This window comes from Dryobates pubescens, chromosome 18 (genome assembly GCF_014839835.1).
Source record: "Dryobates pubescens isolate bDryPub1 chromosome 18, bDryPub1.pri, whole genome shotgun sequence".
In the NCBI taxonomy this organism is placed as follows: domain Eukaryota; kingdom Metazoa; phylum Chordata; class Aves; order Piciformes; family Picidae; genus Dryobates; species Dryobates pubescens.
Window position 1 is genome coordinate 10,353,348 of NC_071629.1, and position 27,264 is coordinate 10,380,611.

At 38.7% G+C, this 27,264-nt stretch overlaps 1 protein-coding gene across 1 annotated transcript; it reads right to left on the reverse strand.

The window, feature by feature from the left end:
- Positions 1-1,318: 1,318 nt before the first annotated feature.
- CUL4B (cullin 4B) lies at positions 1,319-25,648 on the reverse strand. The gene is made up of 20 exons (XM_009901550.2): positions 24,482-25,648; positions 21,805-21,920; positions 16,947-17,050; positions 16,452-16,521; positions 15,912-15,985; positions 14,816-14,978; positions 14,630-14,719; positions 14,263-14,345; positions 13,128-13,195; positions 11,978-12,096; positions 10,906-11,098; positions 9,751-9,855; positions 9,340-9,450; positions 8,538-8,623; positions 7,619-7,726; positions 7,246-7,359; positions 6,217-6,322; positions 5,970-6,142; positions 5,314-5,466; positions 1,319-4,243 (listed from the first exon to the last, which is right to left on the reverse strand). Exons 1-20 carry the CDS (start codon positions 25,008-25,010, stop codon positions 4,148-4,150), a joined length of 2,661 nt encoding a protein of 886 aa, XP_009899852.2. The 5' UTR covers positions 25,011-25,648; the 3' UTR covers positions 1,319-4,147.
- Between the last annotated feature and the right edge of the window lie 1,616 nt (positions 25,649-27,264).

Genomic DNA, 27,264 nt, shown 5'->3' on the forward strand with positions numbered 1-27,264 from the left:
ACAGCACTTGCTTTGCTACAGCTGTGTCTCCCAACCACCTCTCTGGAACTCTGAAAGTAACATGAATCACTCTGCTTCCCTTCTCCATTAAGTCCACAGAGTGCCTGGACCAGGAAGGGTCAGCCTAAAAGACTAATATTCCTCTCAAATTCTGCTCAGATTTAGTCCAGCAGTTCCAAATGCCTAAAGAACAATTAAGAAATGCCCCAGCTGGCCATCATCAACAGCAGCAGCATGTTCCCTGTCCAGCCCTGTCCTTTGTACTTCAGTAATTGTACCAGAGCCGTTAAAACCACTAACTGTACTGGTAAACACGGAAGGAGTGGCCTCCTACTACCAATGACCCTTTGTTATTTTGAACCACTTCTGTCACTGCCATGGATTTTAATCCAAAGTCAGAGTTTCCAAGGATGTTCATACCCTGCCCCTCCAATAACCTTGTAGAAGACTCAGAAAAATAAAATCAGGAATGGAAACCACTTAGAAAACTCAAGGGATTTTAATGACTCAATGAAGAAGGAACTAGTAGTTATATTTAAGTAGCAAACAAGTATTTTTGCTATCAAAGCACAAGCTAAAGAATTTAAAGCCACAAACATCAGTAAGCCCAACATACAGAACTTCGAGTAAGAAGGCATTTTACACACGAGTTTATCAACACAAAACTGTTTAATATTTATTAAATGACACAAAATACCTAGAGAACAGACTCACTCTCCGAAAGGACATGTATTTACATTATTTACCAACTTAAGAAAGACTCTCTGTACCCATATCAGACTTATGAAACATAAAAAAGGTTTTGCTGCTTTTTGCATCGGAGGATGCAACGGTGATACATGCCCTGTTTGCAAGTCTGCATGAACTATAACTTTTTGATGCAGTGAAAAGCACAATTTTCATATTCTGGTAGACTGAGGGAAGAGGCTTCTGAAAAGTAACAGGGTTAGGTTTTCCCCCCACCCCCACTCCAGACATACTCTGAAGAACTGTTATACAAAAAGTATATTACATTTTTGAATGCTGCTGTACTCTCACAACTTTAGTGTAACGTTTCAAAGAAAATATTCTTCCTACTATATGAAATTGCTAAAAAAGTGGTATTTGAGCATTTCTTTAGATGCAGGTCTTTTTTTAAGTTTTTTTGTTTGTTTTTTTTTTTTTTTTAAAGAAAGCATTAGGGCAAATGATATGTCTAGGAAAAAATGACAGGCTGACCAGAAAAAACAAAACCAAACCAAACCAAAAAAGAGCAGAGACCAAAATAAGAAGAACAGCTAAAGCAACTTAACAATTTGCTAGGGTGTTGGGGTTTTTTTTTGTTTGCTTTTATTAACTATTTACTTTGGCACCTTTGTGTAAACTATAGAACAAAATGACGTTTACAACACATCTGCAATTACAGCATTTAAACAAAATGGTCACTTTTTAAACCAGCCAAGACAAAAAAATAGTCCATTTATGGGTATAAAGATTAAAAAACCTAAAATATATATTTCTAAGAATAAACTGCAATTTCTTATGAACAAGGTGCTATAAACTGCATGCAAGAGTCAAGATTAAAAATGTGTGGCCAAACAGACAAGCTGTGTTATAGCCAGATGAGTTGTGGTCCAAGCCCACTTTCATTTTTTCTTACAGAGATATATATGGCTCAATAGGCAGGCACATGATCCCAGCAAGAAGTTGCAGAGTTGTACGGCTGGACGATAAATCTTGGCTGCAGCTGTCATTAACCAGGAATGAACAAGACCTTAGCAGAAGAGATAAACAGGTTCTTGGGGAGACCCCGTGAACATACAAGGGGAAAGCCTTCTCCCCTCCCCCTCTCTTGCCCCCTCTTTCAGCCTGGTCAGGGTTCTCAAAGTCTATTCTTTGGGTTGCTTTAACTAGATCGCCACTTAGGGTCTGCCTCAGATCATGGAAGTCTGATGAGATGTGAGGATGTCTGCCAGATAGTATCTTCTGCATTTAAGTTACTGAAATGGATAGGCTAAAAATTCAATAGACCTTTCCAGTTAGACTGAATGCAACACACTTGTCTAATGAGGGAGGATTGTACCAGAACAGGAATTTCAAACATGTAGTGATGTTAGATTTATATGCTACAACAGACTGAATGGAACCAGTTCAACACCGATACTCATCACCTCCTGTCTTCTGAAGAGTTAAGTTTTATGCTCTTTCTCCAAAACACCTTTTTAAAAGGAATCATTTATTGGCTAAAGATACAAAACACATACAAGAAAAAGTAACATCAGATGCAAAAAACATCAGCTTTTTTTGGGAAGGGCATTTTTTTCCTTCTTCTCCAGTGGGTCTTTATTTGAACTAATACTTAAAAAGATTTGCAGGAGCAGTCTTCAAGTTTCTTATCAGATAACTCTATGGTTAGTATTTTTCTGATAGAGGCAAGGGTGGTCCTGGATGTCTACCAGTGGTTATGCTGCAACAGTGTCTAAGGATAAGGTAGATTTTCTGCAGATTACAAGAGCCGTATGACATTTAGTAGAGGGTGACAGCAAATAATTTAGTAGGAGAAATGAAACATCTGTCTCATCTGTCAGCTGAGGACTGCATATAAAAGCTTGAGAGAAAACACAGCTGCAGAAAATGTGGAATTAAAGATTGAAAAAGCAGCAAAGATGGGATGTGTCAGATACAAAACATGCATACACACACGCTCCCTCTCACACATGCACACCCCTGATTGTGGGATCACAGTGATAAAAGTTAGAGATCTAAGTTACACTGCCATTAAATAAAAGTAACATCTTACTTTCAGGTAATATCTGGTATTCCCCAGGACTATCAGTGCCTGAAAGAGCACACAGCTGATCATAGGTCTAAAGCTTGGCTGGGTAAGGAAGAACTGTTATGTGGAGGAGTTACCTTTCCTGCAGACACTTTTTTCCCATATACTCCTGGCACATGCTGCTATAGCAATAAGAAAAATGTATTTTGTTGAAACAAAGCTCTACATTCAAGTGACTTATTCTCCCATGTCTTATAAAGATGCAAGGAATGCTCTCTGGTCATCTAAGAAAATACATTTTAGATGCCTTGTAGCAGTACTTAACTTCCTATATGAGAGGTAGGCTTCTGGGTTCTAGGAGGCCTGCCACATCTAGGGCTGAGTTCTTAAAGCTTTAAGTTAAAGCAATCCAAAGCAGGGCAGTCTTTAAAAAGAGCTGCCCTGTCTAAACCTTGAGGTTAGTTCAAGTTTAGAATGTTGCAAAGCAAAACAAGTATTAAAATCCATTTGCAACTTTTGTTCTTACAGTGTTACCACAAGAACAGTGTGGCTTTTCATAGGTATCTGTAAATAGATGCTCTTTTCTAGAGTATTGCTGCCAAGAGGTGAAGGCCTCCTACCCATGACTAGTAAAAACTGTCACTTTTTCCATTATGGCTGTTTTATGCTTAGAATTCCCAAAGGTGTACACTTAAGTCTTATAGGCAAGCCATATAAATCTAATCTGAACTTCTTTTGTTGTAGCAGTTATTTAAGAATGGTGTTTGTATATACAGTATATATGCCCACACTACAAACTTTACACATCATTTTATATTGGTACCATTTTGTCTTAATTGCAACCAAGAGTATTTTCCATTAGATCAGCAATAAGCACAGCTTGGCTTATTCCCCATTTTCCCTCCCTCAAGGGAAAAATTCAAGTGTGGGCATCAATCAAACCAATGGTATGTTACTAACTCAAATGCATTCTGTACAGTAAATTAAAAGTTTGCATGCAGTTTAAGCATTTTAAAGGCTATTTTCTTACATTAATTAACCTTCTGTTTCCATTTAGAGGTGTGAAAGATCTGTCATATATCAAGGGACTCCTCTTTAGACCCAGAGACAAATGGAATCACAAAGACCAGGTACTTTCTTTCAGCTTTCTGCACATCTTACTAAATAACATGCAAAGAGTTCAACAGCATTCTTCTTAAAATGTAAATAGTACTCTTTAAATGGGCATGTTAACCACTGAAAGAAGTCCACTCTACTATACTTTTCCATTACACTGCTTTCATTCAATCATCGGTAGTATAAAAAGTCAATTAACAGGATCAACAGGCTAGTTTATTCACTGGCAACTGTGTATGACACCAAGGGTGCAGTAAAACAAAGGCCAACATATGTTTATGCAATATAGTTGTACTGATTTGGGTTTTCTTTATCTCGTTCCATGTAGTCCCTGTCAATTAAGGATTCTATTCTCTTCTTAAGGTCAGCAGGCTGTAAAATAAAGCAGATGGCAGCATTATTACTTTGCAGTTAGTGTTTCCTGGTTCTTTCTACTTAAGCCAAATATCCATACTGCTTAAGATGGCTGAAGAAGTAGAAATCACAGTTCAAAAATAAAAAAATCCCTTAAAGCATCAAAGCTTCTGAAATCTGCAATGCATGGTTGATTGAAGAGAAAGTTACAAAATTAGCTTGTCACCTGCAGCTAAGCATACTCTTTTTACAGCAGGGAAAGAGATTTGCTGCTGTTTGAACTCTAAAGAACTGCAATTCATGCATTATGTACCAAAGTGTTTCTATTTCTGACTTCTTCCTAGTAAAAGATGGTACAAGTTCCCTTTTATCTTGAGAACAGGGAATTTTGCAATAGTTTGGGAGCCCTATGATTTTGTTGGGTGAAGGACTTTCTAAAAGTGCCTCACAATAGAGTGAGGAAAAACATTTAAATCTTCTGTTATAAACCTGCAAAGCCCAACTGCAGTTTAGTCAATACTTACAGGCTTGCAGGGGCTTAACATGGTAACAAAATAGAATGAGATGGCAGTACTCAAACAGATGCATTACTGTTTGAAAGTACACAGTAAGTAAACTATTCATCTTACACTGCAGTCATGGACTAATCTAATTTTCATTCTGTATGTATGTGTTTCTACTTAACCAGTATAATCTGTCTAGAAAAAGACCTGTTACTAATATATGAAAAACTATTGAATTAAGAATCAAAGCCAATTCTGAATTATTTGGCTATGTAATTTTCCCCTGGTCCACAAGAACATGTTGCCAGAAAACTTAAAAGTGCAAGAATAGTGTACAAGGAGAGCTGGCTGTGCAGTTACTTGCTAACAGACTCTGCTTCTGAAAGCTTTTGGTAATAGGTTTAATTAACTTAAAGGCCTGAGGTAATATTCAGATAAATTAATGCAATTTGCATTTTAAGAAATCCTGAAATATTTGCCCTTCCCAATAGTAGAGAGGTGCATGTTTTGGACAGAAGGACTCTAACTGAGTAAGTCAGGGAGTAAAACCTAGTAGTTTTAGAAGAATAGAAGTCAGTACTACACCTTTACTGGGAATTTAAGCTGGTTGTAGACCTCTGACACGAGCAGGTTGTGACTCAGTGTCTTGCGCATCTTCATGATCCGTACAATTGCAGCGTCGATCTGGTATTGCCGGTCTTGGAATACTCTTTCTGTAGTGCTTGCCTGTTCCTCTACCTGAAGGATCCATTTAGATAAGTTTTGAGGGGAACATTAGAGATACAAAGGAGGATTGTTTTGACAGTCTAACAGTTCTCACCATAAAACAGTAAAATGTCAGTTGTCAAATGTTTGACATAAGTCCTTTACAAATACAAAGATCTATTGAAAATCACTGGTACAAGGAGTTAAAAATCTTTGCACAAAGTTTACAGCAGAGGGATGGCAGGGAAAATCCATGGGAACTTTGTGTTCACCAACCATTCGGAAAAGCTCCAAGGAAGGATCAAGGGTGAAAAGAATATTCAATAATTGGAACTTCTCCTAAGAGACACCTGGCATCACTGGTGTCAAACTATGGAAGCATTCACAGTGAGTGCTGTCATCCAAATTATGCACATAACTTTTACAAAGATGTCAGTATGCAAGTTACAACTAAGAGGGAGAAAAGCTTGTAGATGGGCAGGCAACAAGGTATTTAACCCAATAATGTAACTCCCAAAGGACTAAAAGGAACATACCGTTTCTTTCATCTGAATTTGGTTGATCTTTATCCTGAAGAGCTTATGTCTGAAATCATCATTACACGTGAATTTATCACCATCTTCCACATCTTTGCCTTTGGGGCTTTTAGTCAGTACTCTGGCTTTGCCACAAGCCAGAGACTGGAGTGTCCTTCTCAGCTCTCCATCCTCTAAAGCAGAAACAAGGTGTGTGTTTTTTTAAAGAATGAACACCTGGAAGAAGTCACCTGTTTTCAATACCAACCTATCCCAGTGGCTTGCTTTATCTCCTCTAAACTGAACTCCTCTCCTTCATTAAACATGAGCAACACCAGTGTCTGGAACAAGGAGACCTGAAGTTCTTTCTTGCCCTGTCACAAGGGAAATAAACATTACTAGGCTGTTGGTTTTCTTTTTGTGGGGTGGAGAGGAAGGACCAAGTCACTTTTCTATGTCCATTATTTCATTTAAAGTATTTGATTGCTATGTATTTGAGAATATGAAAGAAAAATTACTGGTCACCTTGTGTTTACTGTGAAATACAGAATGAATTTGAGGTCAGAAGGCTAGACTATTACATCCAGTGGCAAAACTCACCCCAGATATGAATCAAGACAAAACTCAGAGCACTGAGTTACAATCTGAAAGACCTTTAAGTCCAGGTGTAACACAACTATGAGTTTAGTTCCTAACACTGTGTTTCTTACAGAACCTTTGAAATAGCCAAGTTTGATAATAGTTGTTTCACACTGCTATTTTTCTGAAGTGTGGAATTGACATAAACATACACATTCTGAAAATCATCTTAAAATAGATTTGTGCCCATGAAGAAATGCTGAAGGAGAATGACTGGAATCCCTATAGAAACAATTGTATTCTCATAAACAATCCAGAACACTAGTAAATCAGTAGTAAAAAGCTTACTGTGAAGATGCTTAATGCTGTCAGATGAAGTAACATCATCTATGGAACATGGCTCCTTTGTTTTTTCTCTCCAGTGTAAAAATGAATGGCATTTTAATTATGGAACTAGACCCATTTCACATTTTCCCCAAGCAGTGACCAGTAACTTTTGCCATTGATACAGAAATCAGATGCACCTTCTTAGACACATTTAGTTCTGAAACTACCAACTCCAGAAATGATAACAAGAAGATGGAAGTAAAAAGTAACTGCAAAACCAGTGCTAAGTTTGCCATCACAGCATAAAAAAAACCTTCCAGACAGATCCCTAAGACACAACCCAGACTTGGCATCAGCTAAGTGGCAGGAATAAGAGCAATAATACACTCACCTCTTTAAATTCTGCTTTTAGTACGCAGTGCCCTAGTGTTGACTGCCACTGAAGTTTCCGACCACTATGTTTTCCCAAATAAAAGGTCTTGAATATCTCCTGTAGTTTTACCATCTACAAAAAAGTAAAAAAGAAAACTCAAAAGACTAAAACACAGTTTCTACTTTAAAAGCATCCTTCCAATCCTTCACAATCAAATAAGCCTTAAATAAAGGCTTAGAAAGACAAAAGGAACTGCAAGAACAGAGAAATCAAACTTCATTAAAGAGACATTTCTTTCTAGATATTCCATGTGTATTTAAAACCAAGCTAAGGTTGACATCAAGATACATTGACAGGCTGATACTTCATATACTATGTTTAAATTAGTTACCTCTGGGGGCAAATGGACCTCCATAGGCACATAGGTTGGCCAATAACCCATAGTCAGAATATTCACTGTTAGTTCAATGTTGCCAGGTACATTCTGATTTTGCATATACTGCAGAAAGAAACAGAGTAAATTGAAATAAGGCACCATTTACTAAACATATTTCAGGTAAAATGGAAAAGTTAGTTAGAACAGACATTACAAAGCACAGAAGGCAAGTGACATTATGATGTCTTTGCTATACAAACCAAGTTACATACAAGAAAATTTGGATAAGGAAAAGCATTTTTCTGAATTCCGAAGGCAAGTCCATAGATGAAGAAGAAAGTAGAAGAAATATTTCAGCAGGCTGAAGATATAACCAATTATGTGTGAATGGAAGAAAATGTTAAAGTTTGCTTGGAATCAAAACATTGCAGAACCACCAGAGCTAATGTGCAAAAGCTTTACAAGCCAATCCACCAGAACATAGTTAAAATACTTTATAACTGGTGTTAAAATGTTTTACAAGTTTACAGTTCCTCTTTTATTACTGCAGGTGGTAGCTTTGTCTGTGGGTTTTTTTTTTGTTTTTTTTTAAAGAAGCCCATTTCAGGTTTTTTGCTTTCTTGTTCAGGAAAGCCATTAACAAGTTCAATCAAAGTTTCAAAAGCACAGAATTAAGAATTCCAGATGATTTTCAGTGGAGACTTTCCCCAGCTGAGCCTCTGCCCAATCCTTTTGAAAGCAATCACCTACAAAGTCTTTTTCTCTGTAGTGAGAGAATATTACAGACAACTGGACTAATTTGTAAGGAACTTAACTTGATTACAATAGAAATGTTTGTAACCAAAGACATCCTGCACCTTCTTGTTAGGCTCTCAGGACAATTCATTCAAAAAGCAAGTAAATGAAGGAGCCGTGGCAGGCTTTCCCACAGTACCTGTTTAAATTGTATCATTATGTCTTTTGAAAGCTCCATGTCTTTAAACATTCCTTCAAGTTTGCTGGTGAAAGCAGCTCCACATTCTATGAAAGAGAAAAATGTAAATCTTAATCGTGTTTATTTTCAACACCATGGTTACTGCTAAATATCAGAAAGTACTTTGAAGAAAGAAGACCTGTTTCAGCAGATGTTCTTACATTAAGACCTGCATTCCATTTAAGTTACAGAATAAGGTTATAAACAAGAAGGGGATAGCTGTCTTAAAGTGACAGCTATTTTGCAACTCCATTGTTTTTCCTTTGGATATGACTGCTCATCCTAGGACTCCACTGGCAATCTGTCACTCAGACAACAATTCTAATCCTTGTTACCTGCCTGCCAAACTGTCCTTCAATGACAGAACAAGATCAAAATCTAAAGATCTTGCTCTAACCCCCAGAAGACTCCATCCTATGAAACAATGAAAACCAAACTAGAAGACTGCTAGTAGGCAGTTTCAAATTTCAGACCTTACATGGAGTGAATAACAAGCAGAAATTGTGCTCAGGTTTTCTGAGTACCTCACTGATATATTCATCAGAGAACCTCAACTCTATCCCATAGCCCAAGATACACCACACACTTTAAACTCCTACTTTTTGGTCATTATTGCTATTATTACAAAGGTAAAATCAAATTAACTTCCTCAAAACCTCAACATCTGCACGTCAAGGGCAAATACAGCACTTCTGGGAAGGCTGTCATTAGTTGTTAACACGACTATTTTAAAAAGAAAGCAAGGAGAGAGACAGATATTTACCATGTTTGAGTTTGGAAAGCATAGATTTTTCCGCATCTACTGATGCACTCTTCCCAACTAATAGTCTCTTTGCTAGATCTTTTTTATAAAAGGCCTCAAAGACATCTTTGCCTGTAAGAGATGAGATTTCACAATGATCACAAATCCTTGTTTATTTTCAGCAAACACTACCTACAAGAGGCCCAGTCTGAAGCTCAGGAAACATAACAAAGGCCTTCACATTAGGATTTACATTGACTTTAGAGTCAGGTCTTGTTATCGCTATTTGAACACACAAACTAAACAGCACAATTCCAACAAACTGCATCCACAGAGAATGAACACTTGAAAATGCAGACAGGCTGCAAAAATTTCAGAGTACCTTTAAGTTATTGATTAAACTACAGTAGCCTCATAAAGAAAGTTACTTACCATATATGAATCTAAATATGATCATAATTTTATCCAGCATTTTTTCAAGTTCTTCATCAGTAGCTTCTTTGTTGCCTGCACGAAGCTTTGAATCTACATATTTAGCTAGAAGAGTGTTCAGGAATAAAATGTTTAGCATATGCTTAGTATTGCAATAATGCATTAAAAAAAATTAATAAATCTAATATTGTGAAATCTTTTGGAAATGTAAAGGATCCTGAAATCACCTTCAAATCAGTTTCATTACAGCTACCTTATTTTCATAGAGGCTATAAAACCATAAAAACATTAGAACCTAATATTTTTTTTTTCAGATAGGCAATTACTACATCTTATTAGCAAACAATGTTAAAAGATTTGTGTGTGTGTGTAAAATCCTGGTCCATATAAAGACCTCAAGGTAGTAAGTTGCTATTGCTATAGACTGACACAATTGAAACAGAATTAAAAACCAGGTAAACCAATTATTTACATGTGTTGGTTATACTTTTGAATTTCTCTAGCAGATGACTGTTTAGTTTCAAATGGTTTGGTAAGCACATTACAGCTAGAGAAATTTTAAAAAGGAGGGTGGAAAGCATTACTCCACAGGCATGACAGCACAACAGACTGCAAAGCCTAGGTAAATGATTTGAGTAATCAAAAGTACAGAGAGACAGGCTGGTAATGTACAATCTGTAAACAACCTCCTGGGCAAACCGCAGTGGCTCTTTCCCCATAACACACTAGGAAGAGTGCATCCTCATCTCTTTGCTGCTGTACTTCAAAATGTAGACATCTATGTAAACACCCTAACAACTCTGTGCACAAGTTGGTGGCACAGTTAAGCAAGCTTCTGTAAAAAGTCAATTTATCAGCAATATTCTCACATCTGGACACCAGTCAATTGCTTGAATGCTTAGATTCCAATGTTCTTCACTTTTCTATACTCTAGCCAGTGAACTGATAAATGGAGCTTGTTCTTAATGTTTAATGCTATCCAGTCCAATAAGATAATTTCTGTAATAGAGCATAGTGGATCCCCAGGTTGACAATGCGAGGTGCATGATGTCTTTTAACAGAATTCCATCATAGTTCATCTGTAAGCTGCATCAGTAACTCACTCTTGATGCCCACCCACATTCTCACATGGGAAAACAGAAGAGAGAAAAATACCTATGAGTTCAGCTGGCTTATTTGGTCTTTTGTTAATGAATGTTTCAAAGGCTTCTTTCATGGCATTTACAAACTTCTCATTCTTGAGAAAGCAAACATCAATAATATGGTCAACTTTGTCTTTAAAATCAAGTAGTTCTTGGACCATGGTTTTGTCTTTTTCTGGATTAATTACTATGGTGCTGCCAAACGCCTGCAAAACAAAACATACTATTCAGGCTAACTGAAAGATTAGTTTAAATGACAAGATGTCTAAAAACCCAAGTTACCTTTGTACTGTCCTGATTTTGGTACTCATATTAGTTCCACTAATACAAGAGAAGTAAAAGCATTATGAAGTATTCACTATATAATAATTCCTGGACCTTGTCTGTTGATTCAAAGCCAATCAGAATAAGCAAACAGATTTAGAACTTGTTCTCTTCTGTCTAAAGAAGTAAACTTAGGTACTACAGAAGTAACACATCCTCTTTAAACACCTATGGCACACTCTGTAAACATCTATATCCTCGGGTTTCACACAAAGCTCCTACTAAACTCAATTTTATTTAACAATACTCCTATGCTATTACAGAGTCTACCTCCACAACTACCATAGTTTCTTCAGCAACATTTTCACTGAGTAATAAATTCAAACATCTTAATTGATATTAAAGTGCTTTTCCAACTTCCATCGGTTGTTAACTTAAGCTACCACTCACTGTGACAGGAAATTTCAGTAGGGAGAAGACAAACATTCTACCATTACTAAAATGCCTGTTGGAGAAAAACATTTGTCCCCCTACATCTAATTATAATCAAGATAAACCCTCCAAATTTACATGGAGTGCAATAATTCAACCCAACATTCAATACAGTTCCTGTTATTTTTCTTAGTAGGGTTTCAAAAGCTGTCTATTCCATACATATATGCAAGTAGTCTAATTCTTAGAGAAATGTAGTAGAGAAGACTCATATCTGTGTAGACAAACACGTCTATCACCTCATATATAAGCATCTATCTATATACACGTATATAAGCCTAAACCACTATTCAATAACGGAATCTGTTCCAGACTACTAGGAACAGTACCTTTATGTACTCAATCCAGTGCTGCAAGAGAACCTGTACTCCACCTCTCACACGACTGAACAACTGATACAGAAGAGACAGGTCTTGAATTCGGTTTTCATCAAGAAGGTGGTTTAAACCTGCAGATGAGAATTTCAGTAGAAATTAAACCCAGAGTAATACAAAGTGCAGCAAATCATTACAGTAAGGGAGCTCTTGAAGGCTAGTTTTTTACCAAATAGCAATTAAAAAAAATTTAAGATTCTTATTTTTTTAAAGCTACCTACTTTAAATGCAAGACCCAGAACACCTGATTGAACTGGCTTAAACCTTAAAAACCTTGTTATTGCCCTGGATAGCTTAGGTTACATGTACTTTACATTAACATACTTATCACAACACCTTTGCTTACTGTGTCTTTACTATTCCCTAAAGATTTGAAGTGTTTATGCTCTACTGATCTGTAGGAAAGGTTTCCTTGGAAGACAGAACTAAGTCACAGTTCCAGCTGTAAAATAAATTTTACAGATGTTTGAAGGCAAGCAGCTTCAAGAAACATCTTCACCTTTTTAACAGAGAAGGTGTGATGTTCCACAGCCATGTCTGTTACAGATGTGCAGGAAGATGCTCACATTCAGTTTCATCCAGAATCTGGCTAGTAAGGACTGACTTTATTATTCAACTCTTGTCATACCTATATCTATTTCTACACTATCCCTGAGAACAACAGAGGGTCACTTCACTCCACAAAGACTATTGCAGAACTAAGGTACTCCATGCTAATTTTTTGTAACAAATTGCTTTTGGTGAGCACTGAGCAGTCAACAGTTAGCCTTTCTGGTACAGTCATAATCTGAAGGCTACTCCTTTGCCTCTGAGTCTTGAAAATTCTGTTTAAACACACTGAACTCAGGAGTGCCCTATTCTAGTTTTCCTTCCACTTTGCTGTGTATCTGAAGGCAGCATTGCATGTCCTTGCTACTGACAAGAATGGTACTAGCCCTCTTGCAAAATGGTCAGTGCTATTTAATGACTTGAGAAGCAAAAGGCATTAAAGAATGATGCAGCTTGTGTCCTCCCCCAGCACCTGAATCTGTCACTTTCTTTTTTAGCACAGGAATTTAAAGCCCTGAAGCAGTAAATAAACATTTCTATAAAGAAGAAAGATTACCTTTCTGAAGAATGGCTGTTAAGTGTTCACCTAGAAGTTGTTTTTCTACAGTAGCAATTAGTGGCTTCCTACAGGAAAAAAGTAGTTTAGAATTATTTTTCCTTTTTTTATTACTGACAGTTGTAAATAATTTTTTGAGATGTTAACTACACTTGTCATAAGGAGTGCTCTAACTACCTGTGGCCAAGGACCTGAAATAATTATACATGTATTAATCCTTTTTCCTCCCCAGTAAACAATCTTTTTTGCCTTTTGCTGACTGAGAATTTAATTCACACAATAAGCCTCTTCTGCGTGACCTCTAAGGAAGCTGGACAATGATTCCATTAGTGAAGGAACTGGGCATAAGTGTCAAAGAATCTACCTTCTCCTATTTAGTGGGAGGAGATTCATGTCTTGGGAGACAAAGCAAGGAATTAAAACCAACATCACGTCAAGAGGTATTAAAACAGAACAGGGAGCTGGTCACTAATGAAGGTGTGGAAGAAGGAAGCCACTAAACAAGCTGAAAGGTTTTAACACCTGAACAAAAGAAATAAAATTGTAGAAATAAAACACCTTCCTCTCAGAGATCTTCTGTACCTGCTCTTTAGGAAGTTGCTACCATTTGCTCAAAGAGTTGTCTTGTATTAGTGACCTACATTCTCCCAGAAAAAAGCTGTTGCTTTATGTTTATGTCCTATCTATCATGGCTGCATTTGAGGAAATCCTAAGCAGAAAAGACTGAAGAGTGACATCAATTTTTCAGACTCCATTAAAAATATACAAATATCTTTGTGTAAATATTCGGGGCCTTTAGCTTGAGAATTCTCCATCCCAGGTCCTCTCTTTTTCAGGAAAGGATGACATCTGATTAATTGCATTTCAGCAAGAAAGATGTTTGGATTGGGAGTGGCAGCGGCAGCCTTTTTTCCCACTAACCAGACGCCCAACAATGTTTACGTCAAAGTAACTAGTGGCTTAGAAAAGGACATCAGTTGTGTGAACCATGACAATGCTTCATTATAAACAAGGAACTGTGGGAAGTGAGAAGCATTTGCTGGTCAGTAACTGAAAAAAATTGTAGCTATTAGACAGCCCTCAACAGAACAAAATCCAAACAGCTAACCGTCTCAGGCAGAGAGACTGCACTTACGTTGTGCTCTGATCCAAGTAAGTGATTATCCTGTCTGCTTCCTCTTCCAAGCGCTTGTTGACATGGTGAAGATATTCTGGAACCTGAAAACGCCAGAGCATGTTGTACATTTAAAAAAAACCAAACCCAATCAGGAGAAAAAAAAAGAAAGACAAAAAGAAGACAGTACTGGTCTGACAGCAGCAGCAGCAGCTCCAGTTTTAAGCAGAAATCATTAGCACTTTGACTGAAGGCAACTGCATGTGAATTTCCTTTTCCGAAGTACTATAAAACATGAAGGTCAGGTTATTGCCCTGCATGCTGGCTAAGGCAGCAGAACAGCTCCTTATCAACAGGCATCACAAATACTGTTAACCGTTCCAAATACCTCTCGTTCCTGCATGAGCCTCTGTCCCTCTGCTGCATACAGGCGGTTGGTCTCTTCCAAGAATCTATGTTCGAAAGAGTCTTGATAAATCTAGGGACACAAGATGACAGCCATCAGGTTAAAGCTTCTTGAGCACTAATTAGTTTCAGCTGCTTATTGGTTTAATGGTGAAATACATTTACTCACCTGCAAGTCAGAAAGCATACTTAGAAGGCTTCGCAGTAAACTCCTATCGATAGCCTCACCATTTCTTTCCCTCTCAATCAGCAGAAGAATGCCATCAATAGTTTTGTTCTGAACTTTCTGATCACTGATTATGTGAGTTCTGAACAATTCTAGCCCCATATCCCTGAAAAGAAAATACTGTTCAATAAATTGTGTAAGAATCCATCCCAAATATTCTCTATTAATAAAATCGTAACTAGATCAAGTGGAGAGCAAATAAATACCAGCATTCTTCAAATTCCTCATTCCTCTGCCCCCAGATCATTCAAGGTGAACAAACAAAAAACAAACTGTGACAAAGCATCATCTTTTTTCTCCTAAACAACCACCTAACTGTCACAGCACCTTTATTGTTCACTTGGTTGTCAGAAAGACTGCAAATGAACAACAGATAATGTAATCCTGGGAGGACCCAATTCCATGGTTAAGCTGCTGGACATCACTTGCTACTCCACAGTTCTTAGGCAGAGCTTACAACAACTCAGTGATGTGAAAGATACAGATCTCTGCTTTGGGCATCTCAGTTAAAGCTTTCCGTGAATTTGAAACTATGTGTCTAGACGCTTTCAGGAAAAGCCATGCAACACTCCTTCAGTCTCTGGCAAAGTAATTCAGGTGGTACCAAAAATCACGGCAGAGCATTTGCTAACTATTAAAGTAACAGTGCCTGTGTCTTCACAGGCAAGTCCAAAAGAGAGAAACTTGGTTTTGAGTAACTTTTTTCCTTCAGAAATACTTATAAGCCTTTGAATATTATGCATGTTGAAGCCAGTAACTGGGCAACCCAAGACCTTGCACTTCAGTTGCTGAACAGGCCCTCTTTTAACTTGCAAAGTGGAAGCTGATAGCTACACTTAGCTGAAATTTACTATTACAGCTGTTCTAGAAGAATCCTGCAATTTACAACAGAAAAATTAAAAGCAAAGTCTTCCTTTGCAACAAGCATGTATGCCTGCAGTCACCAACTAATTTAGAGGTCACTATACAGGTTATATAAAAAAACCCCCAACCCCCACACCAAAAAACCAGCAATGATTTTTGTTCTTTATGCCCTTACCAAATAGATGGCAGCATGGAATTCTGAAGTACGTAAGTTCGATCCAAGAACAAAAAGATACTTCTAATCATAATCTGTTAGAGAGGGAATAAAAACAGCCAGTCATTTTACTCTTGAAATTGAAGATTAACACAACTTATGCTCAACAAGGGAAAAAAACCCAACACACTGACAGGTTTTAGGCAGTGCTTTCTTAGACACTTGATTTGTTTAAAATACTCTGCCAGTCTCAGTGACATGCTCAATGCAACATTTAGCATCTCTCTATTTAAAAGAATAGCTCCTTCAACAATAGGTATAAAACAAGAAAGGTTTGCACAGAAACAACAGTTACAGATGTGTGTGTCTGCAATGTGTCAAGATGTATTTTCAAGGCTTGATTTCTAACCAACTACATATAGTTGTATTTCATGAAGAAACCTGATAGAAATTGAAGACAATACTTGAGAAGCACAGTATCTTTGCAAAGGAACAAAAGTGAAGCAAAACACAGGCTGGCTTGACAACTGCTTTTTTTTTTTTTAAACATAAAAAGCTTACCATTTGTCTGCAATGATCTTGCCAACATTTGTCTATTTTCTTTAGAAAAAGGACACTATCCAATGAATCCATGAAGACATTGTTAAGAAAACTGGAATAAGTAATGCCAGCAATGAAACAAACTACTATTTATTTAATACATTTAGCAGAGAACACAAAGTCACTCCCCAAAAGAACCAGTTAACTTCTTGCAATATTATTTTTAATGAGGGTTCTTGTGTTAATGAGAAATCAAAATGACATCTTTTGCAAGATGTCCAAGTAAATACTCACAAAACTTTCTCCCAAACTATTCAAATGGTTACAGACACAAAGAAGTCAGTAGGGCTCTCTGATACCCCACAAAAACCAAACCAACAGAAAACAGACCAAATTATGCAAAACTAAGGAATTCAGATTACCATGGTGTAGTATGACAGACTAGTCAAAGAAATCCATCACCACATACTATCAGATAAAAACATTCTGGCTTGTCAACAGCTTAAAAAAGGATATTCTCTGAATTGGTGAATTTGTGCTTTAATGTGGTCTTCACAGATCTGTCTCAGTTGTTTATACAAGTTTGCAGAAATCTTGTAGGAGCAGAGATTTTCAACAGCCTGAAATAAGGAAAAATGGATACTAAGAAATCTGTTTCCATTCTCACATGTGGTTTTACAAGGGAAGGGGGAAAAACCTCCCCCCAAAACAACCATGGAATTCTGCTTCTCACCCCAAAATCTACCAGGTTTTAATTGTAACATAGTTGACAGCTGCAGGCAAAACACAAGAGATAGGGCATTATAAACATTATATATGGCACTATAATGGTAATAGGAGAAAAGGCAGGCCATGCCCACAGCAGCTTGCAGTTTATTGATTTCAGCTGGAGTACCAGCACAACACAAGCAACTGTAGGACTTGCATCTCTGAGAAAAGTACATTAGTTTAGCATGTTCCAGCAGGTTGCTGGGTTTTATACTTCAAAGGAGACACTTAAGGTCTCAATTTTATTAACTGCTGTGCTCTGCAAGTCACACTGATGTTAGCAGAACAGCACTGCTAGTGTTACTTTCTTTTGCAGTCCTTTCCTTGATTAGGTTTCCCTCATCCCCAGAAGAACATATATACATATATATGTATATCTGTCCATCAACTCCTTGCCTAAGTTTAGCTACAATCCTGCACATTTTTTAGTAGTATGACTACATTCTGTGTTTAGTGACAAATCTCAGATTTCTAGATCATAATGAAGTATTAGAAGAATTGCTGCTGTACTTCACAGCAAGAGGCAAACCCCAGAAGTTTCATGGGTCCAGACATGTCTTGGTCACTGATCAAGCAAACAAGCTTCTTAACTCCAGAACATAGTCTAAAGCACAAGACTTTTCCATAATTTATACCAATTGTCCAGATTTGGAAAACAACTGAACTTTAACTGTCTGTGGACTGATGAAAACACATGATTTTTCTGTAAAATGTTTATGGAATCTACAAAGGACAGGTACATGATTTTTGACTAACACCTCTCTTGATTCTGTTACTTTAATAGAAAAATACTTCAGCTGCCAGTTCAACCAACATGTAGGAAAAAAAAAACAATGACTGGAAATTTGTTCCCCAGCAACTGCAGACAACCATGCAGGGTACCAGAAGTACATAGACTAGATCTACTCCATTAACACTGAAGTCACCCAGAATGTTTCCCCACAGTCCAAACAGAAGCACATCAATAATCAAAATAGCTAAATGAAGAGATCCTCAGTTTATCCTTAGATATCAACAGTAATTATTCTCAGTAAACAAGTCTCTGGAGCAAGTGCACTACAGCTCATACTGCCTCTAGCACAAATTTAAAAAAAAAAGAGCCAGCAAACAACAAAAAAGGACTCCCAAAACCCTCCACAAAAATCAAAACCACCCCATGCAGCAACGTAAGAAAACCAAACCTACATAAGCTTACTGTCAGAAACACACAGGTACAGCCAGAGGCTGAGTGTGTCAATTAAGACTGAACCAAGTGTGAATGATGATTATTAGCAAAGCCAGAATTACCACTGCAGTGTATGTATCTTGGTATTTGGAAATAGCAACAGATTCAGCCCTCAGCCTTAATGCTTAAGAATTCCCAGAGAAATAGAATGTAACAGGAAAACACGGTCTATGGTTTACTGCTCAGGAGGTTATGGATGCTCTCAACTCTATTCCACTGTTGTACCTGCAGAGTCAGACTCCAAACACAGAAAACCAGGAAATAACTACTGCTTTGATTTCAGAAGGAAAAGGAGAAAGCCAGGCTTGAAGAGCCTGGCCAGACCTTCAGCAAGTGCAATAAACATGTTTGAAGGTTTTTTAGGTTGTGTTTCCCCTCCTCTCCTCCCCCCACCCACCCCCCCAATCTCCTTTTCCCCCCTCCCCTCCTCTTACTTTGGAGAAAGCTGAGAGCTGGGAAGGTGACTGCTTTAGAAAGAACAAACTAATTACCTACATAACCTCAGTTCATCTTTCTTCTACCTACTAGCCTAAGATACCAGTGGCCATGCTGCTATACTTCTGGTCAGGTCATCCATCCCAACTACCAACCCTTCCATAACTGCTGCCTATTGAAACAAGTACTATAATAGAATCATACAATAGCTAAGCTTGGAAGGGACCTTAGAGATCATCTACTCCAACCTCCCTGCCATGGGCAACGACACCTCACAACTAGACTCAGCTGCTCAAGGCCTCATTGAACACTGCCAAGGACAAGGCATCCACAACCTCTATGGGCAACCTATTGCAGATTTTCACCAGTCTCCCTGTTTAACCAAGCTGCTCCAAATCCTTAAATGAACTGCCCTCTACAGATGGACAAACACACAGCATTAAATGAAATAAGCTAACATGCATTAATAGACACTTTTATGTAATGGTTGTATAAAGCTGTGTTTTGTATCAGAATTCTAAAGTGTTAACCACAGGTCAGCCAACATTGAACCTCAAGTACAGAACTTCTGCATGTTCATTAATAACAGCCATAAAAATGTTTTAATTAAAACTTATGAATTCTACTCAACTTGCCTTTTCTTTTAAGAGATTAAACTTTCTAAGCACACAAACACAAAAGCTTTTATTAAGATTTGCTCTGTGGAGCATAACATCACTACTGCTACATTGTGCTTTGCAAATTTAATTACTGGTGTTACACAACAATAATTGCAATGTACCAAAAATTCCCAACTTTAGGGGCTCTAGTTCACAAAATTATTTTGTTCTGAATTAGTGGAATTAAGCTTTCTGATCAGGGAATCTGTGCCCTGAAGATGATCAGAACATCCAAAGGGAAAATGCCCCATTGCCTTTGTGTAACATGTATTCTGCTGGATTTTTGTGGTTCATTACTTTTTCCAAATTGCTGCATCCACACCTGGGTTTGCATGCCAGGGGAAATTAGGCAAAAGAACTGAACATAGGCCTGATGGAAGAAAATCAGAACTTTCCAGAATTACTTAACTTGGATTAAAATCAAATTTCTGGTTATTGACATTTAGGTCTCTATTTTCTGGTACAAATTTAAGGAAAATTATTCTAATAAAGAAGGTTTTGATTCTGTAGTATTTCAGCTACTCAGATGTGTATCATTTCTCCAGCTGGGAAAGAACATAGCAAGTACAAAGCTAGTGCCCCACAAAGAAATAATGCCTCAGAAAATCTCACTGAGCAAACACTTAACATGGGCAAGTCAAACCAAACTCAGGAAGTTTAACTCCTTTAAAAAAAGAAAGATCTTATTTTGAGATGTGCAGCAGAACTTTTTCAGACTCTTTTGCAATGAATAATGGTGTCTGCCAAGGCATATTTGGCATCATCTCCATTTACCAAGCAGCTCTTCAGAACTGACATTAGTTTAGTTAGCATTTAAAAACACTAATGATTCCTTTTACTATTTTTAAATAAAGGTAATTATTTCTAGATCTATTAAAAAAGTAAATTCATAGTTGTTTGCACTCCATTTCACTGCAGAGCATCTAAGTTGCTAGAGTGTTAAAATTGAGAAAAAAAAAAGTATTTTTGGTGTTCTGAGTGAAAGCAACATTAAATTAAGCTTGTGATAAAAGTGAGCTGAAATTTCAGTGACAACTGTAGAGCAGAAGCAAGGATTTCCAATAGCACTTTGTATTTGTAAACAATTTTTGGATAACCTTCAAGTATTTAATTAACAGTCATTTGCTCTGTTGTTCAGCCTAAAGTAACTTGCAACACCAGCCAATACAGTGAGTTGTAATTTGTTATTAGTTTCATTATTAGTTTCACCAAGTTTCGCAGAAGTAGCAATGCTATTGTTATTTTAACAACACGACACACAACCCTGGCAAACCATGAAACCAGCCCTTTTTCTATTAGTTGGATTAATCTGTCTTTTACTAAAAGATAACGAGCTTAAAACTGCACTGGACTGTTGAACACGGGCCCTAGGGTTCTTGGTTCCACAAAGAATGGCAATTTATCCTTCCTGAAATCTCTCCCAAAAGCCTTTTACAAACAGGATTTCTCTCCCAAACTTCAGAGAAGTCACTCATACCTGAATGCCACTTTAATTGAACAGGTGAAGGAACGGGGGAGAAACAAATCAAACAACTGAACAAGCTTTAAAAGTACAGTAAAAAGTCTAAGTGCTTCTTAATATCCAGCTGAAGCAGTACTGCTGCTGGGTCACTAAAACCACAAGAACCATGATGTTAGTAGGAAAAGGTGAGTGGGGAGATCAGTCTCCCTAACACTTTCAGCTTAAAAAGCAGAAGTGGAGCTTATAAAAAAGTCAGGAAATGCAGTTCAAATCTGATCATTTCCGAAAACACTTAGGGCAAAACAATCAGAGCTGTTGCTGGGAAAAAAATTGGATTCTCACTTATTAGACAGGATGCTGACTGAGGAAAAAAAAATACAATAAATTCAAAACCCAATGAAAACAACAGAATCCTAGTTCCTGTTCAAAAGTCAAACAAAAAGTTTCAGTTTTTACATTATTTATGATAGTCAAATCATGAGCAGATACTGTATTCAGAGAAAGGATCATATTTTAATAGCTGTCTTCTTACCTAAACATGAGTGGTTTAGGATTTCACATGCCTCCTGTAACAGCTACACACCCCAAAACTGTAAAGGGAACACAGCTCCTTGCCTTAGTTAACAAGTTGCCTTGTCAACTATTACAAAGGAAACCACACCTTACATCATTAAAATTTGAGCAACTATTTGATGAAGTTTTCCAATGACAAAAGCCAGCATCAAGCAAAATGTCACATTCTTACCAATGTGTCGAAAGCCTTGATGGATTTGTTTGTTAAAAACAACCCCAAAAGCACAGCCACACCACTGACAAAGTACTTACCTGATAGAGCTCCTCTAAATTGTACTTAATTGAAGTACTGTTCTGTATAGCTTCTACAGCTTCTTTCAGTTTTTGCCAGGTTTCATCTGTGTAGTTTTCAGGCAATTTGGGTTTTTCTTTAAAAGAAATTGTATAGAGTTGGAGAAAGTATTTAGAACAAGCAAAACATTTTACCTTTTTACAGAAATGAAAAATGTAGCTTTAGGTGGAAGGAGAGATGGGCTGATACTCTAGATTTTAATTTAAACTTAAATGAAAATCAAGCATTTATGTAAATGTAGTAACTTATTTTACAATGGAAATAGTAATGCATTATAAGAACTCAGCACTGCTCTTTCCCTGCACATCACTGCATCTGCTGCCTGAACAGTGTGTGTGATTTATGAAAATCACAACACACTGCTTGAGCAGATCAAGAAGGGATAACAGTTAAGAACCAGCAACAACAAGCTATCTTCATTATGCTCTTTTTCACTACCAGGACAGCACAGCTGAAAAAAGTGAACATAAAAGCTGCAAATGATGGATTTAAAAAGACACAGAATTGGGCATCGCTGATTTTTATCAATTTACTGCTTATTAATTCTACTTTGCATTAACAGTTTAAAAGAAACATGCATGGAAATACTGTAATTTATTGTTGCAAGGAAAAACTTATCTTAAAATACTTTAAAGTAATCCATTTACATCTGTCTTGGATTTGGCCAGTGGATATGCCAGAGTTAAGCTTCCTTTCAGTATTCAAATAGCTTTGCAGATTTGAATCTTTCCATTTATTTTTTTTTCCTTTTCTAAAGGTGCCCCTGCTATGCAACGTCTTGAACAAGACTAAAGCATTTACAGCAGGCTGAGAGAGGTTCTCCAAGTCACATCCTCACAATACCAGGACTACTTTAAAATTCTGTATGGTCAGATAACAAGCTAAAATGGCCAGATCTGATCTAATAACCATGTTCCCAAAAGGAGAAGAGAGGAGCAGAAAATAACAGAAGACGCCCACAAAGCCATGCCACCAACAGGTGAAATTTGCTCACAGCTTATCTTCTGTTTAAATAAATTTTAACATACTTAAAGGCAAAAAAAAAAAAAAAAAAGAGGCAGATATAAAACTTCATGATTTCTCTAGAAATAAACAGGCAGAGGTAGTGTTTTTGTTTCCCCAAGCACTTCCCTACAATATTGGCAATATCTCAACATTAGTTACAGTGCAAGAATCTAGAGACAACCAAGTACAACTGAGACTTGCCTATCTTCTTCAGCAGCTAACAAGTATGCCACTCAGCAGTACAAAGATTTTAGGGGTTATTGAACTTGTAAAGGATGTTATTGCTATCACACCAATATAAATACAATAACCTTAGGATTATTATGGTAAAAAGCAAATCCAGCAAATCTCTGAGAAATCCTTTTTAAGCAAGCAATTCAAATACCAATTCATAAGCAATGATGATCAGAGCACCATGCAATCCATGACATTTAACAACTATTGTAAACATAAAAAGTTGACTTCCCTTAAACATATCAGTGTAGAAGCAACAGAAAAGTGGCATTTATGATGCACTATCATCCATCACAAGCATAAACTTTAAAACAATGAAATTAAATGATGACATGATGGGCAGAGATTTTTTTTTTTAAATTCAGGAGGACCTTAAAGCAAAAAATTACACTTTTTGATAATGAACTGATGCAAAACACTACAGTGACTAACTAGAAATTAGTTTTAATGTCAGTAGTATCTTCCCCCAAATGCATAGGTGAAAAGAGATGCAAGCCAAGAAAATAAGCTTTTTTACTCTATTAGAAGACAGCAAGGACTAAAAGCCCACGATTTCCCCATCTTTATAGAAGAAAAATACAGGACAGAATTTTATTGAAGCTTTCTGCCTAAATTTCCTCTTCCTACAAGATGAAGCATCACAAAATTTTAATTTCTCTGCATCAGCTGGTCTCCACACTACTCACAAATCCCAAACATCTCTTGAGAGAATTTATAAAATCATGCAAGCTTCTAAAGTGACAGTATCTTAAAACAGAAAAAAAGGCACTAAAGAGTTAAACAATAAAAATTACAGCTAAGATACCGCAAGGAAAACACTCAGCAAAAATCTGAACTACCTACTTTAGAGGCAAATGGGGAAACCAGAAGGGAAATCCACCATAATAGCCTGATAATCACCTTAGTTTCAAAATTTAAAACTAAGCACAGGCAGATTAACCTGTAAACAGGCAACATGGATAGAGGCAAGACATACAGATCCAGGCCCAGTTTAAAAATATGCATTCTGTGCCAAGACTTGGCATAAACCGAGCTAAAACACCAAGTCCTGAATTGGAAATATTAAGAAGAAATACCAAGTTTGAAGAAATGCAATTAACACACTTGTTTAGAAAGGCCTTTTGCCTAACAAGTTAAGGCCTTCTAAAGAGACAGCGTGAAAGAAGCCTGAAAAAAGTCCCAAGCCATGAAGTATAGCTCAGGACGTGTACATGACTGGGCAAGTATGCATCATAAAACATTATTCTCCCCTTACATAAGTATAGAAACATTCATCACAGAAAAGCATTTCCTGTATAACTTGGAGCTATCTGAAAGCCAACCGGCTTTCAGGTTGAAAACAAAACACAAACTTGAGCCTCAGCTCCCCATAGATTGTGACAAAGTATGGCCTGTTACCTTTAAAGTTCTTGATCACTAATTTCTTGGCAGAGCCAGGTTTACTGTTGGCGAAACTGGAAACAGTAGAGGAGGCAGCTTTGGTCAGACCATTTGCATGGTGCCCCACAGCCACTGACGAAATTAAAAGGTTTTTATTTTTGATCTGCTGTTGGTGCTGCTGTTGAGAAGAAGCAGCAGGAGAGGATGAAGACGACTCTTCAGCCATCTTCACATCGAGTCCAATAAAATCTACGGAGTCCTCAAAGCGCAGCTTCTTCTGGAGGTGATGGTTAGAGGAGGCAACCCCTGAGGAGGAGCACGAGGAGGTGGTGATGACAGAGGAAGAAGATGAGGAGGTGTTTTTGGAAGGAGAAGAGGAGCAGGAAGAAATTGAATCAAATTCTTCTCTTTCAGAATTGCTGTTACTGCTGTTATTTAACTTTCTCTTCTTGCAGGAGGAGCTGCTGCTGGTATTACCATCAGTGGCAGGTCTGACCTCCTGGGCTGCAGCTGGGGGGTTGGGGGAAGAGAAACCTGTGGGAAACATGAACACACAGAAGTGAACAGGCTGAGGGGCATCAAATCCTTATGGTGTGACAAAGGGAGAGAGATAGAGTTTGAGTCAGTCTCTCTGGTGTTTCTCGGAGAGGGGATCTTTCAACTCCTCTCTCTCATCAATGGTGTCCTTCTGTATTCCCCCTCCTTCGCTTTCTTCTTTCTCAGAGGAATCACTTTATCGGCTCTTCTCCTTTTATTAGTTTCTTCTCGTAGTTCGCCTGTTTTCCTGCTTTCTCAGAAGAGCGTCTCCGTTTCTGCCTCTCGCCACCCACCAGTTTCTTTCAATTCTTCTCTCCAATACCAGTGTCTCCCCACAGGTGCCCGTTCCCCCAGTTTTTCCTTCCGCTCCCCTCCTGCTCCGGCCGACTCGTCTCTGCCGAGCAGCAGCGGGGAGAGCTGAGCGCGACTCCCTCAAGCCTCAGCTCCAGCCCCTCGCCCCACACGCCTCCCTCTCCCTCGCCGCCGCCCGGCCCACTCTCCCCCCGCAGCCCGCTCTCCTCGGGCTCCCGCCTCCCCCCTCTCTGCCGCCTGCTCGCGTTTCCTGAGGGGGGACGGCCCGGCCCGGGGCTTGTTATTGTCAATACACGGCAGAGAGGGAGCCTAAAGATGGCGGCACATCCGGTCGCCGTGCATGCTGGGGCGCGGCCGCCCGGAAGCACAGCCTGGGCAGCGCGGGTAGGCGGCGAGCTCCACCTCCGGGCCCTGCTCCCGCCGGCACCCTCATCCCTTTCCACCGCCCCCTGACCCACCGGAAGTGATCATGACTGCCGGCCGCTCGCAGCGAGCACGCTCGTTAACCCCCTCACGCGCCACTTGTAGGCCGCTTCTTGTGGGAAGGGGGCGTGGCCGCCGGTCTCCGCGTGGCGGCCGCGCGGAGGGGGCGGGGCCGGGCGGGCTAGGGGCGCTGGGCTTGTCCCTCGTCGCGCCCCGTACCTGGGGTACGTATCGGGAGAGCGGTCTCTGCTGCCAAAAGGGGCTGGTGCTGTGCGCGGGGTGAACCCCGCAGGGACGCGTAGGAAGCCGGAGTCTTGCTTTTCAGTGGGCGCAGGCTTTTGTCTGAAGTAAAGGTGGTGCAAAATTGAGTCTAACTGGGGCTTGGGTTGAGGTATTTGACTGAACCAGCGGTCAAGGTGAAGGCTTCGGCCTGATAACTTATTTCGGAAATTATTTTTCCTTACGTTTATATATATACAATTATTTAGCGTCATTTACTGTGTATAGACTTCAACATGTGCTCGGGTCCCAACAGCCCCATGCAACGCTACAGGCATGGGGTATACTGTTAAGAAAACTGCCTGGAGCAAAAGGACCTGGGGGTGTTTGACAGCCGGCTGAACATGAGCCAGTGTGTGCCCAGGTGGCCAAGACGGCTAATGACATATTGAAATCAGAAATAGTGTGGCCAGCAGAATTAATTAGTGGATTTTCTCCTTTTAGTCAACACTGGCGAGGCTGCATCTCAAATACTGAATTCGGTTTTGAGCCCCTCACTACAAGAAAAACATTGAGGTGCTGGAACCTGTCCTGTAAAAGCAACAATGCTGATGAAAGTTCTAGAGCACAAGTCTTCTGAGGAGCAGCTGAGGGAAATGGGATTATTCAGCCTGGAGAAAAGAAGGCTGAGGGGAGACCTTATTGCTCTCTACAACTACCTGGAAAGAAGGTTGTGGCAAGGTGGGTGTTGGGTCTCTCCTCCCAAGTAACAAGGGATAGCACAATGAGGAAATGGCCTTAGGTTGCACCAGGGGAGATTTAGGTTGTGTATATTAGGAAAAATTCCAGAAGAGTTGTAAATCACTGGAACAGGCTGCCCAGTGAAATGGTGGAGTCGCCATCCCAGAAGGTATTTAAAAGTAGGTGTGGTGCTGAGGGACATGGTTGAATGGTGGACTTGCAGTGCTGGCTTAACTGTTGGACTTGACTATCTGAAGAGTATTTTCCAGCTTAAGTGATTCTACAACTTGCATTGGGCTAAAGCCTAGGATTGGTAGTGGTGGTTGTGTGGTGGTGTGTTTTCTGTTTTTTTAACATTTGGAAGGGAAAACAGGAATTGTGGACCTTTAGCAGCTCTTTTTGGTTTTTTTTTACTATCTGTTACCAAAGGAAATGTGAACTCTCCAAGAGTATTGTTATGATTCAGTCACTGTTGGGGAATAGCTGCAGAAGAGGTAAGAAAACAAGTGATGAGGTTTTGTTCCAGTAGACATTCTCCAAGGACTTCAGCTGAGAGCATACACCTGCCT

Excerpts from the sequence above, each read along its gene's own strand:
- CUL4B (XM_009901550.2), bottom strand. The coding sequence starts at position 25,010 with ATGTTTCCCACAGGTTTCTCTTCCCCCAACCCCCCAGCTGCAGCCCAG. Across the intron at positions 14,979-15,911 it reads TCCATGCTGCCATCTATTTG|GGATATGGGGCTAGAATTGT; the intron begins GTAAGGGCATAA and ends TTTTCTTTTCAG. Across the intron at positions 14,720-14,815 it reads GTATGCTTTCTGACTTGCAG|ATTTATCAAGACTCTTTCGA; the intron begins GTGAGTAAATGT and ends TTGTGTCCCTAG.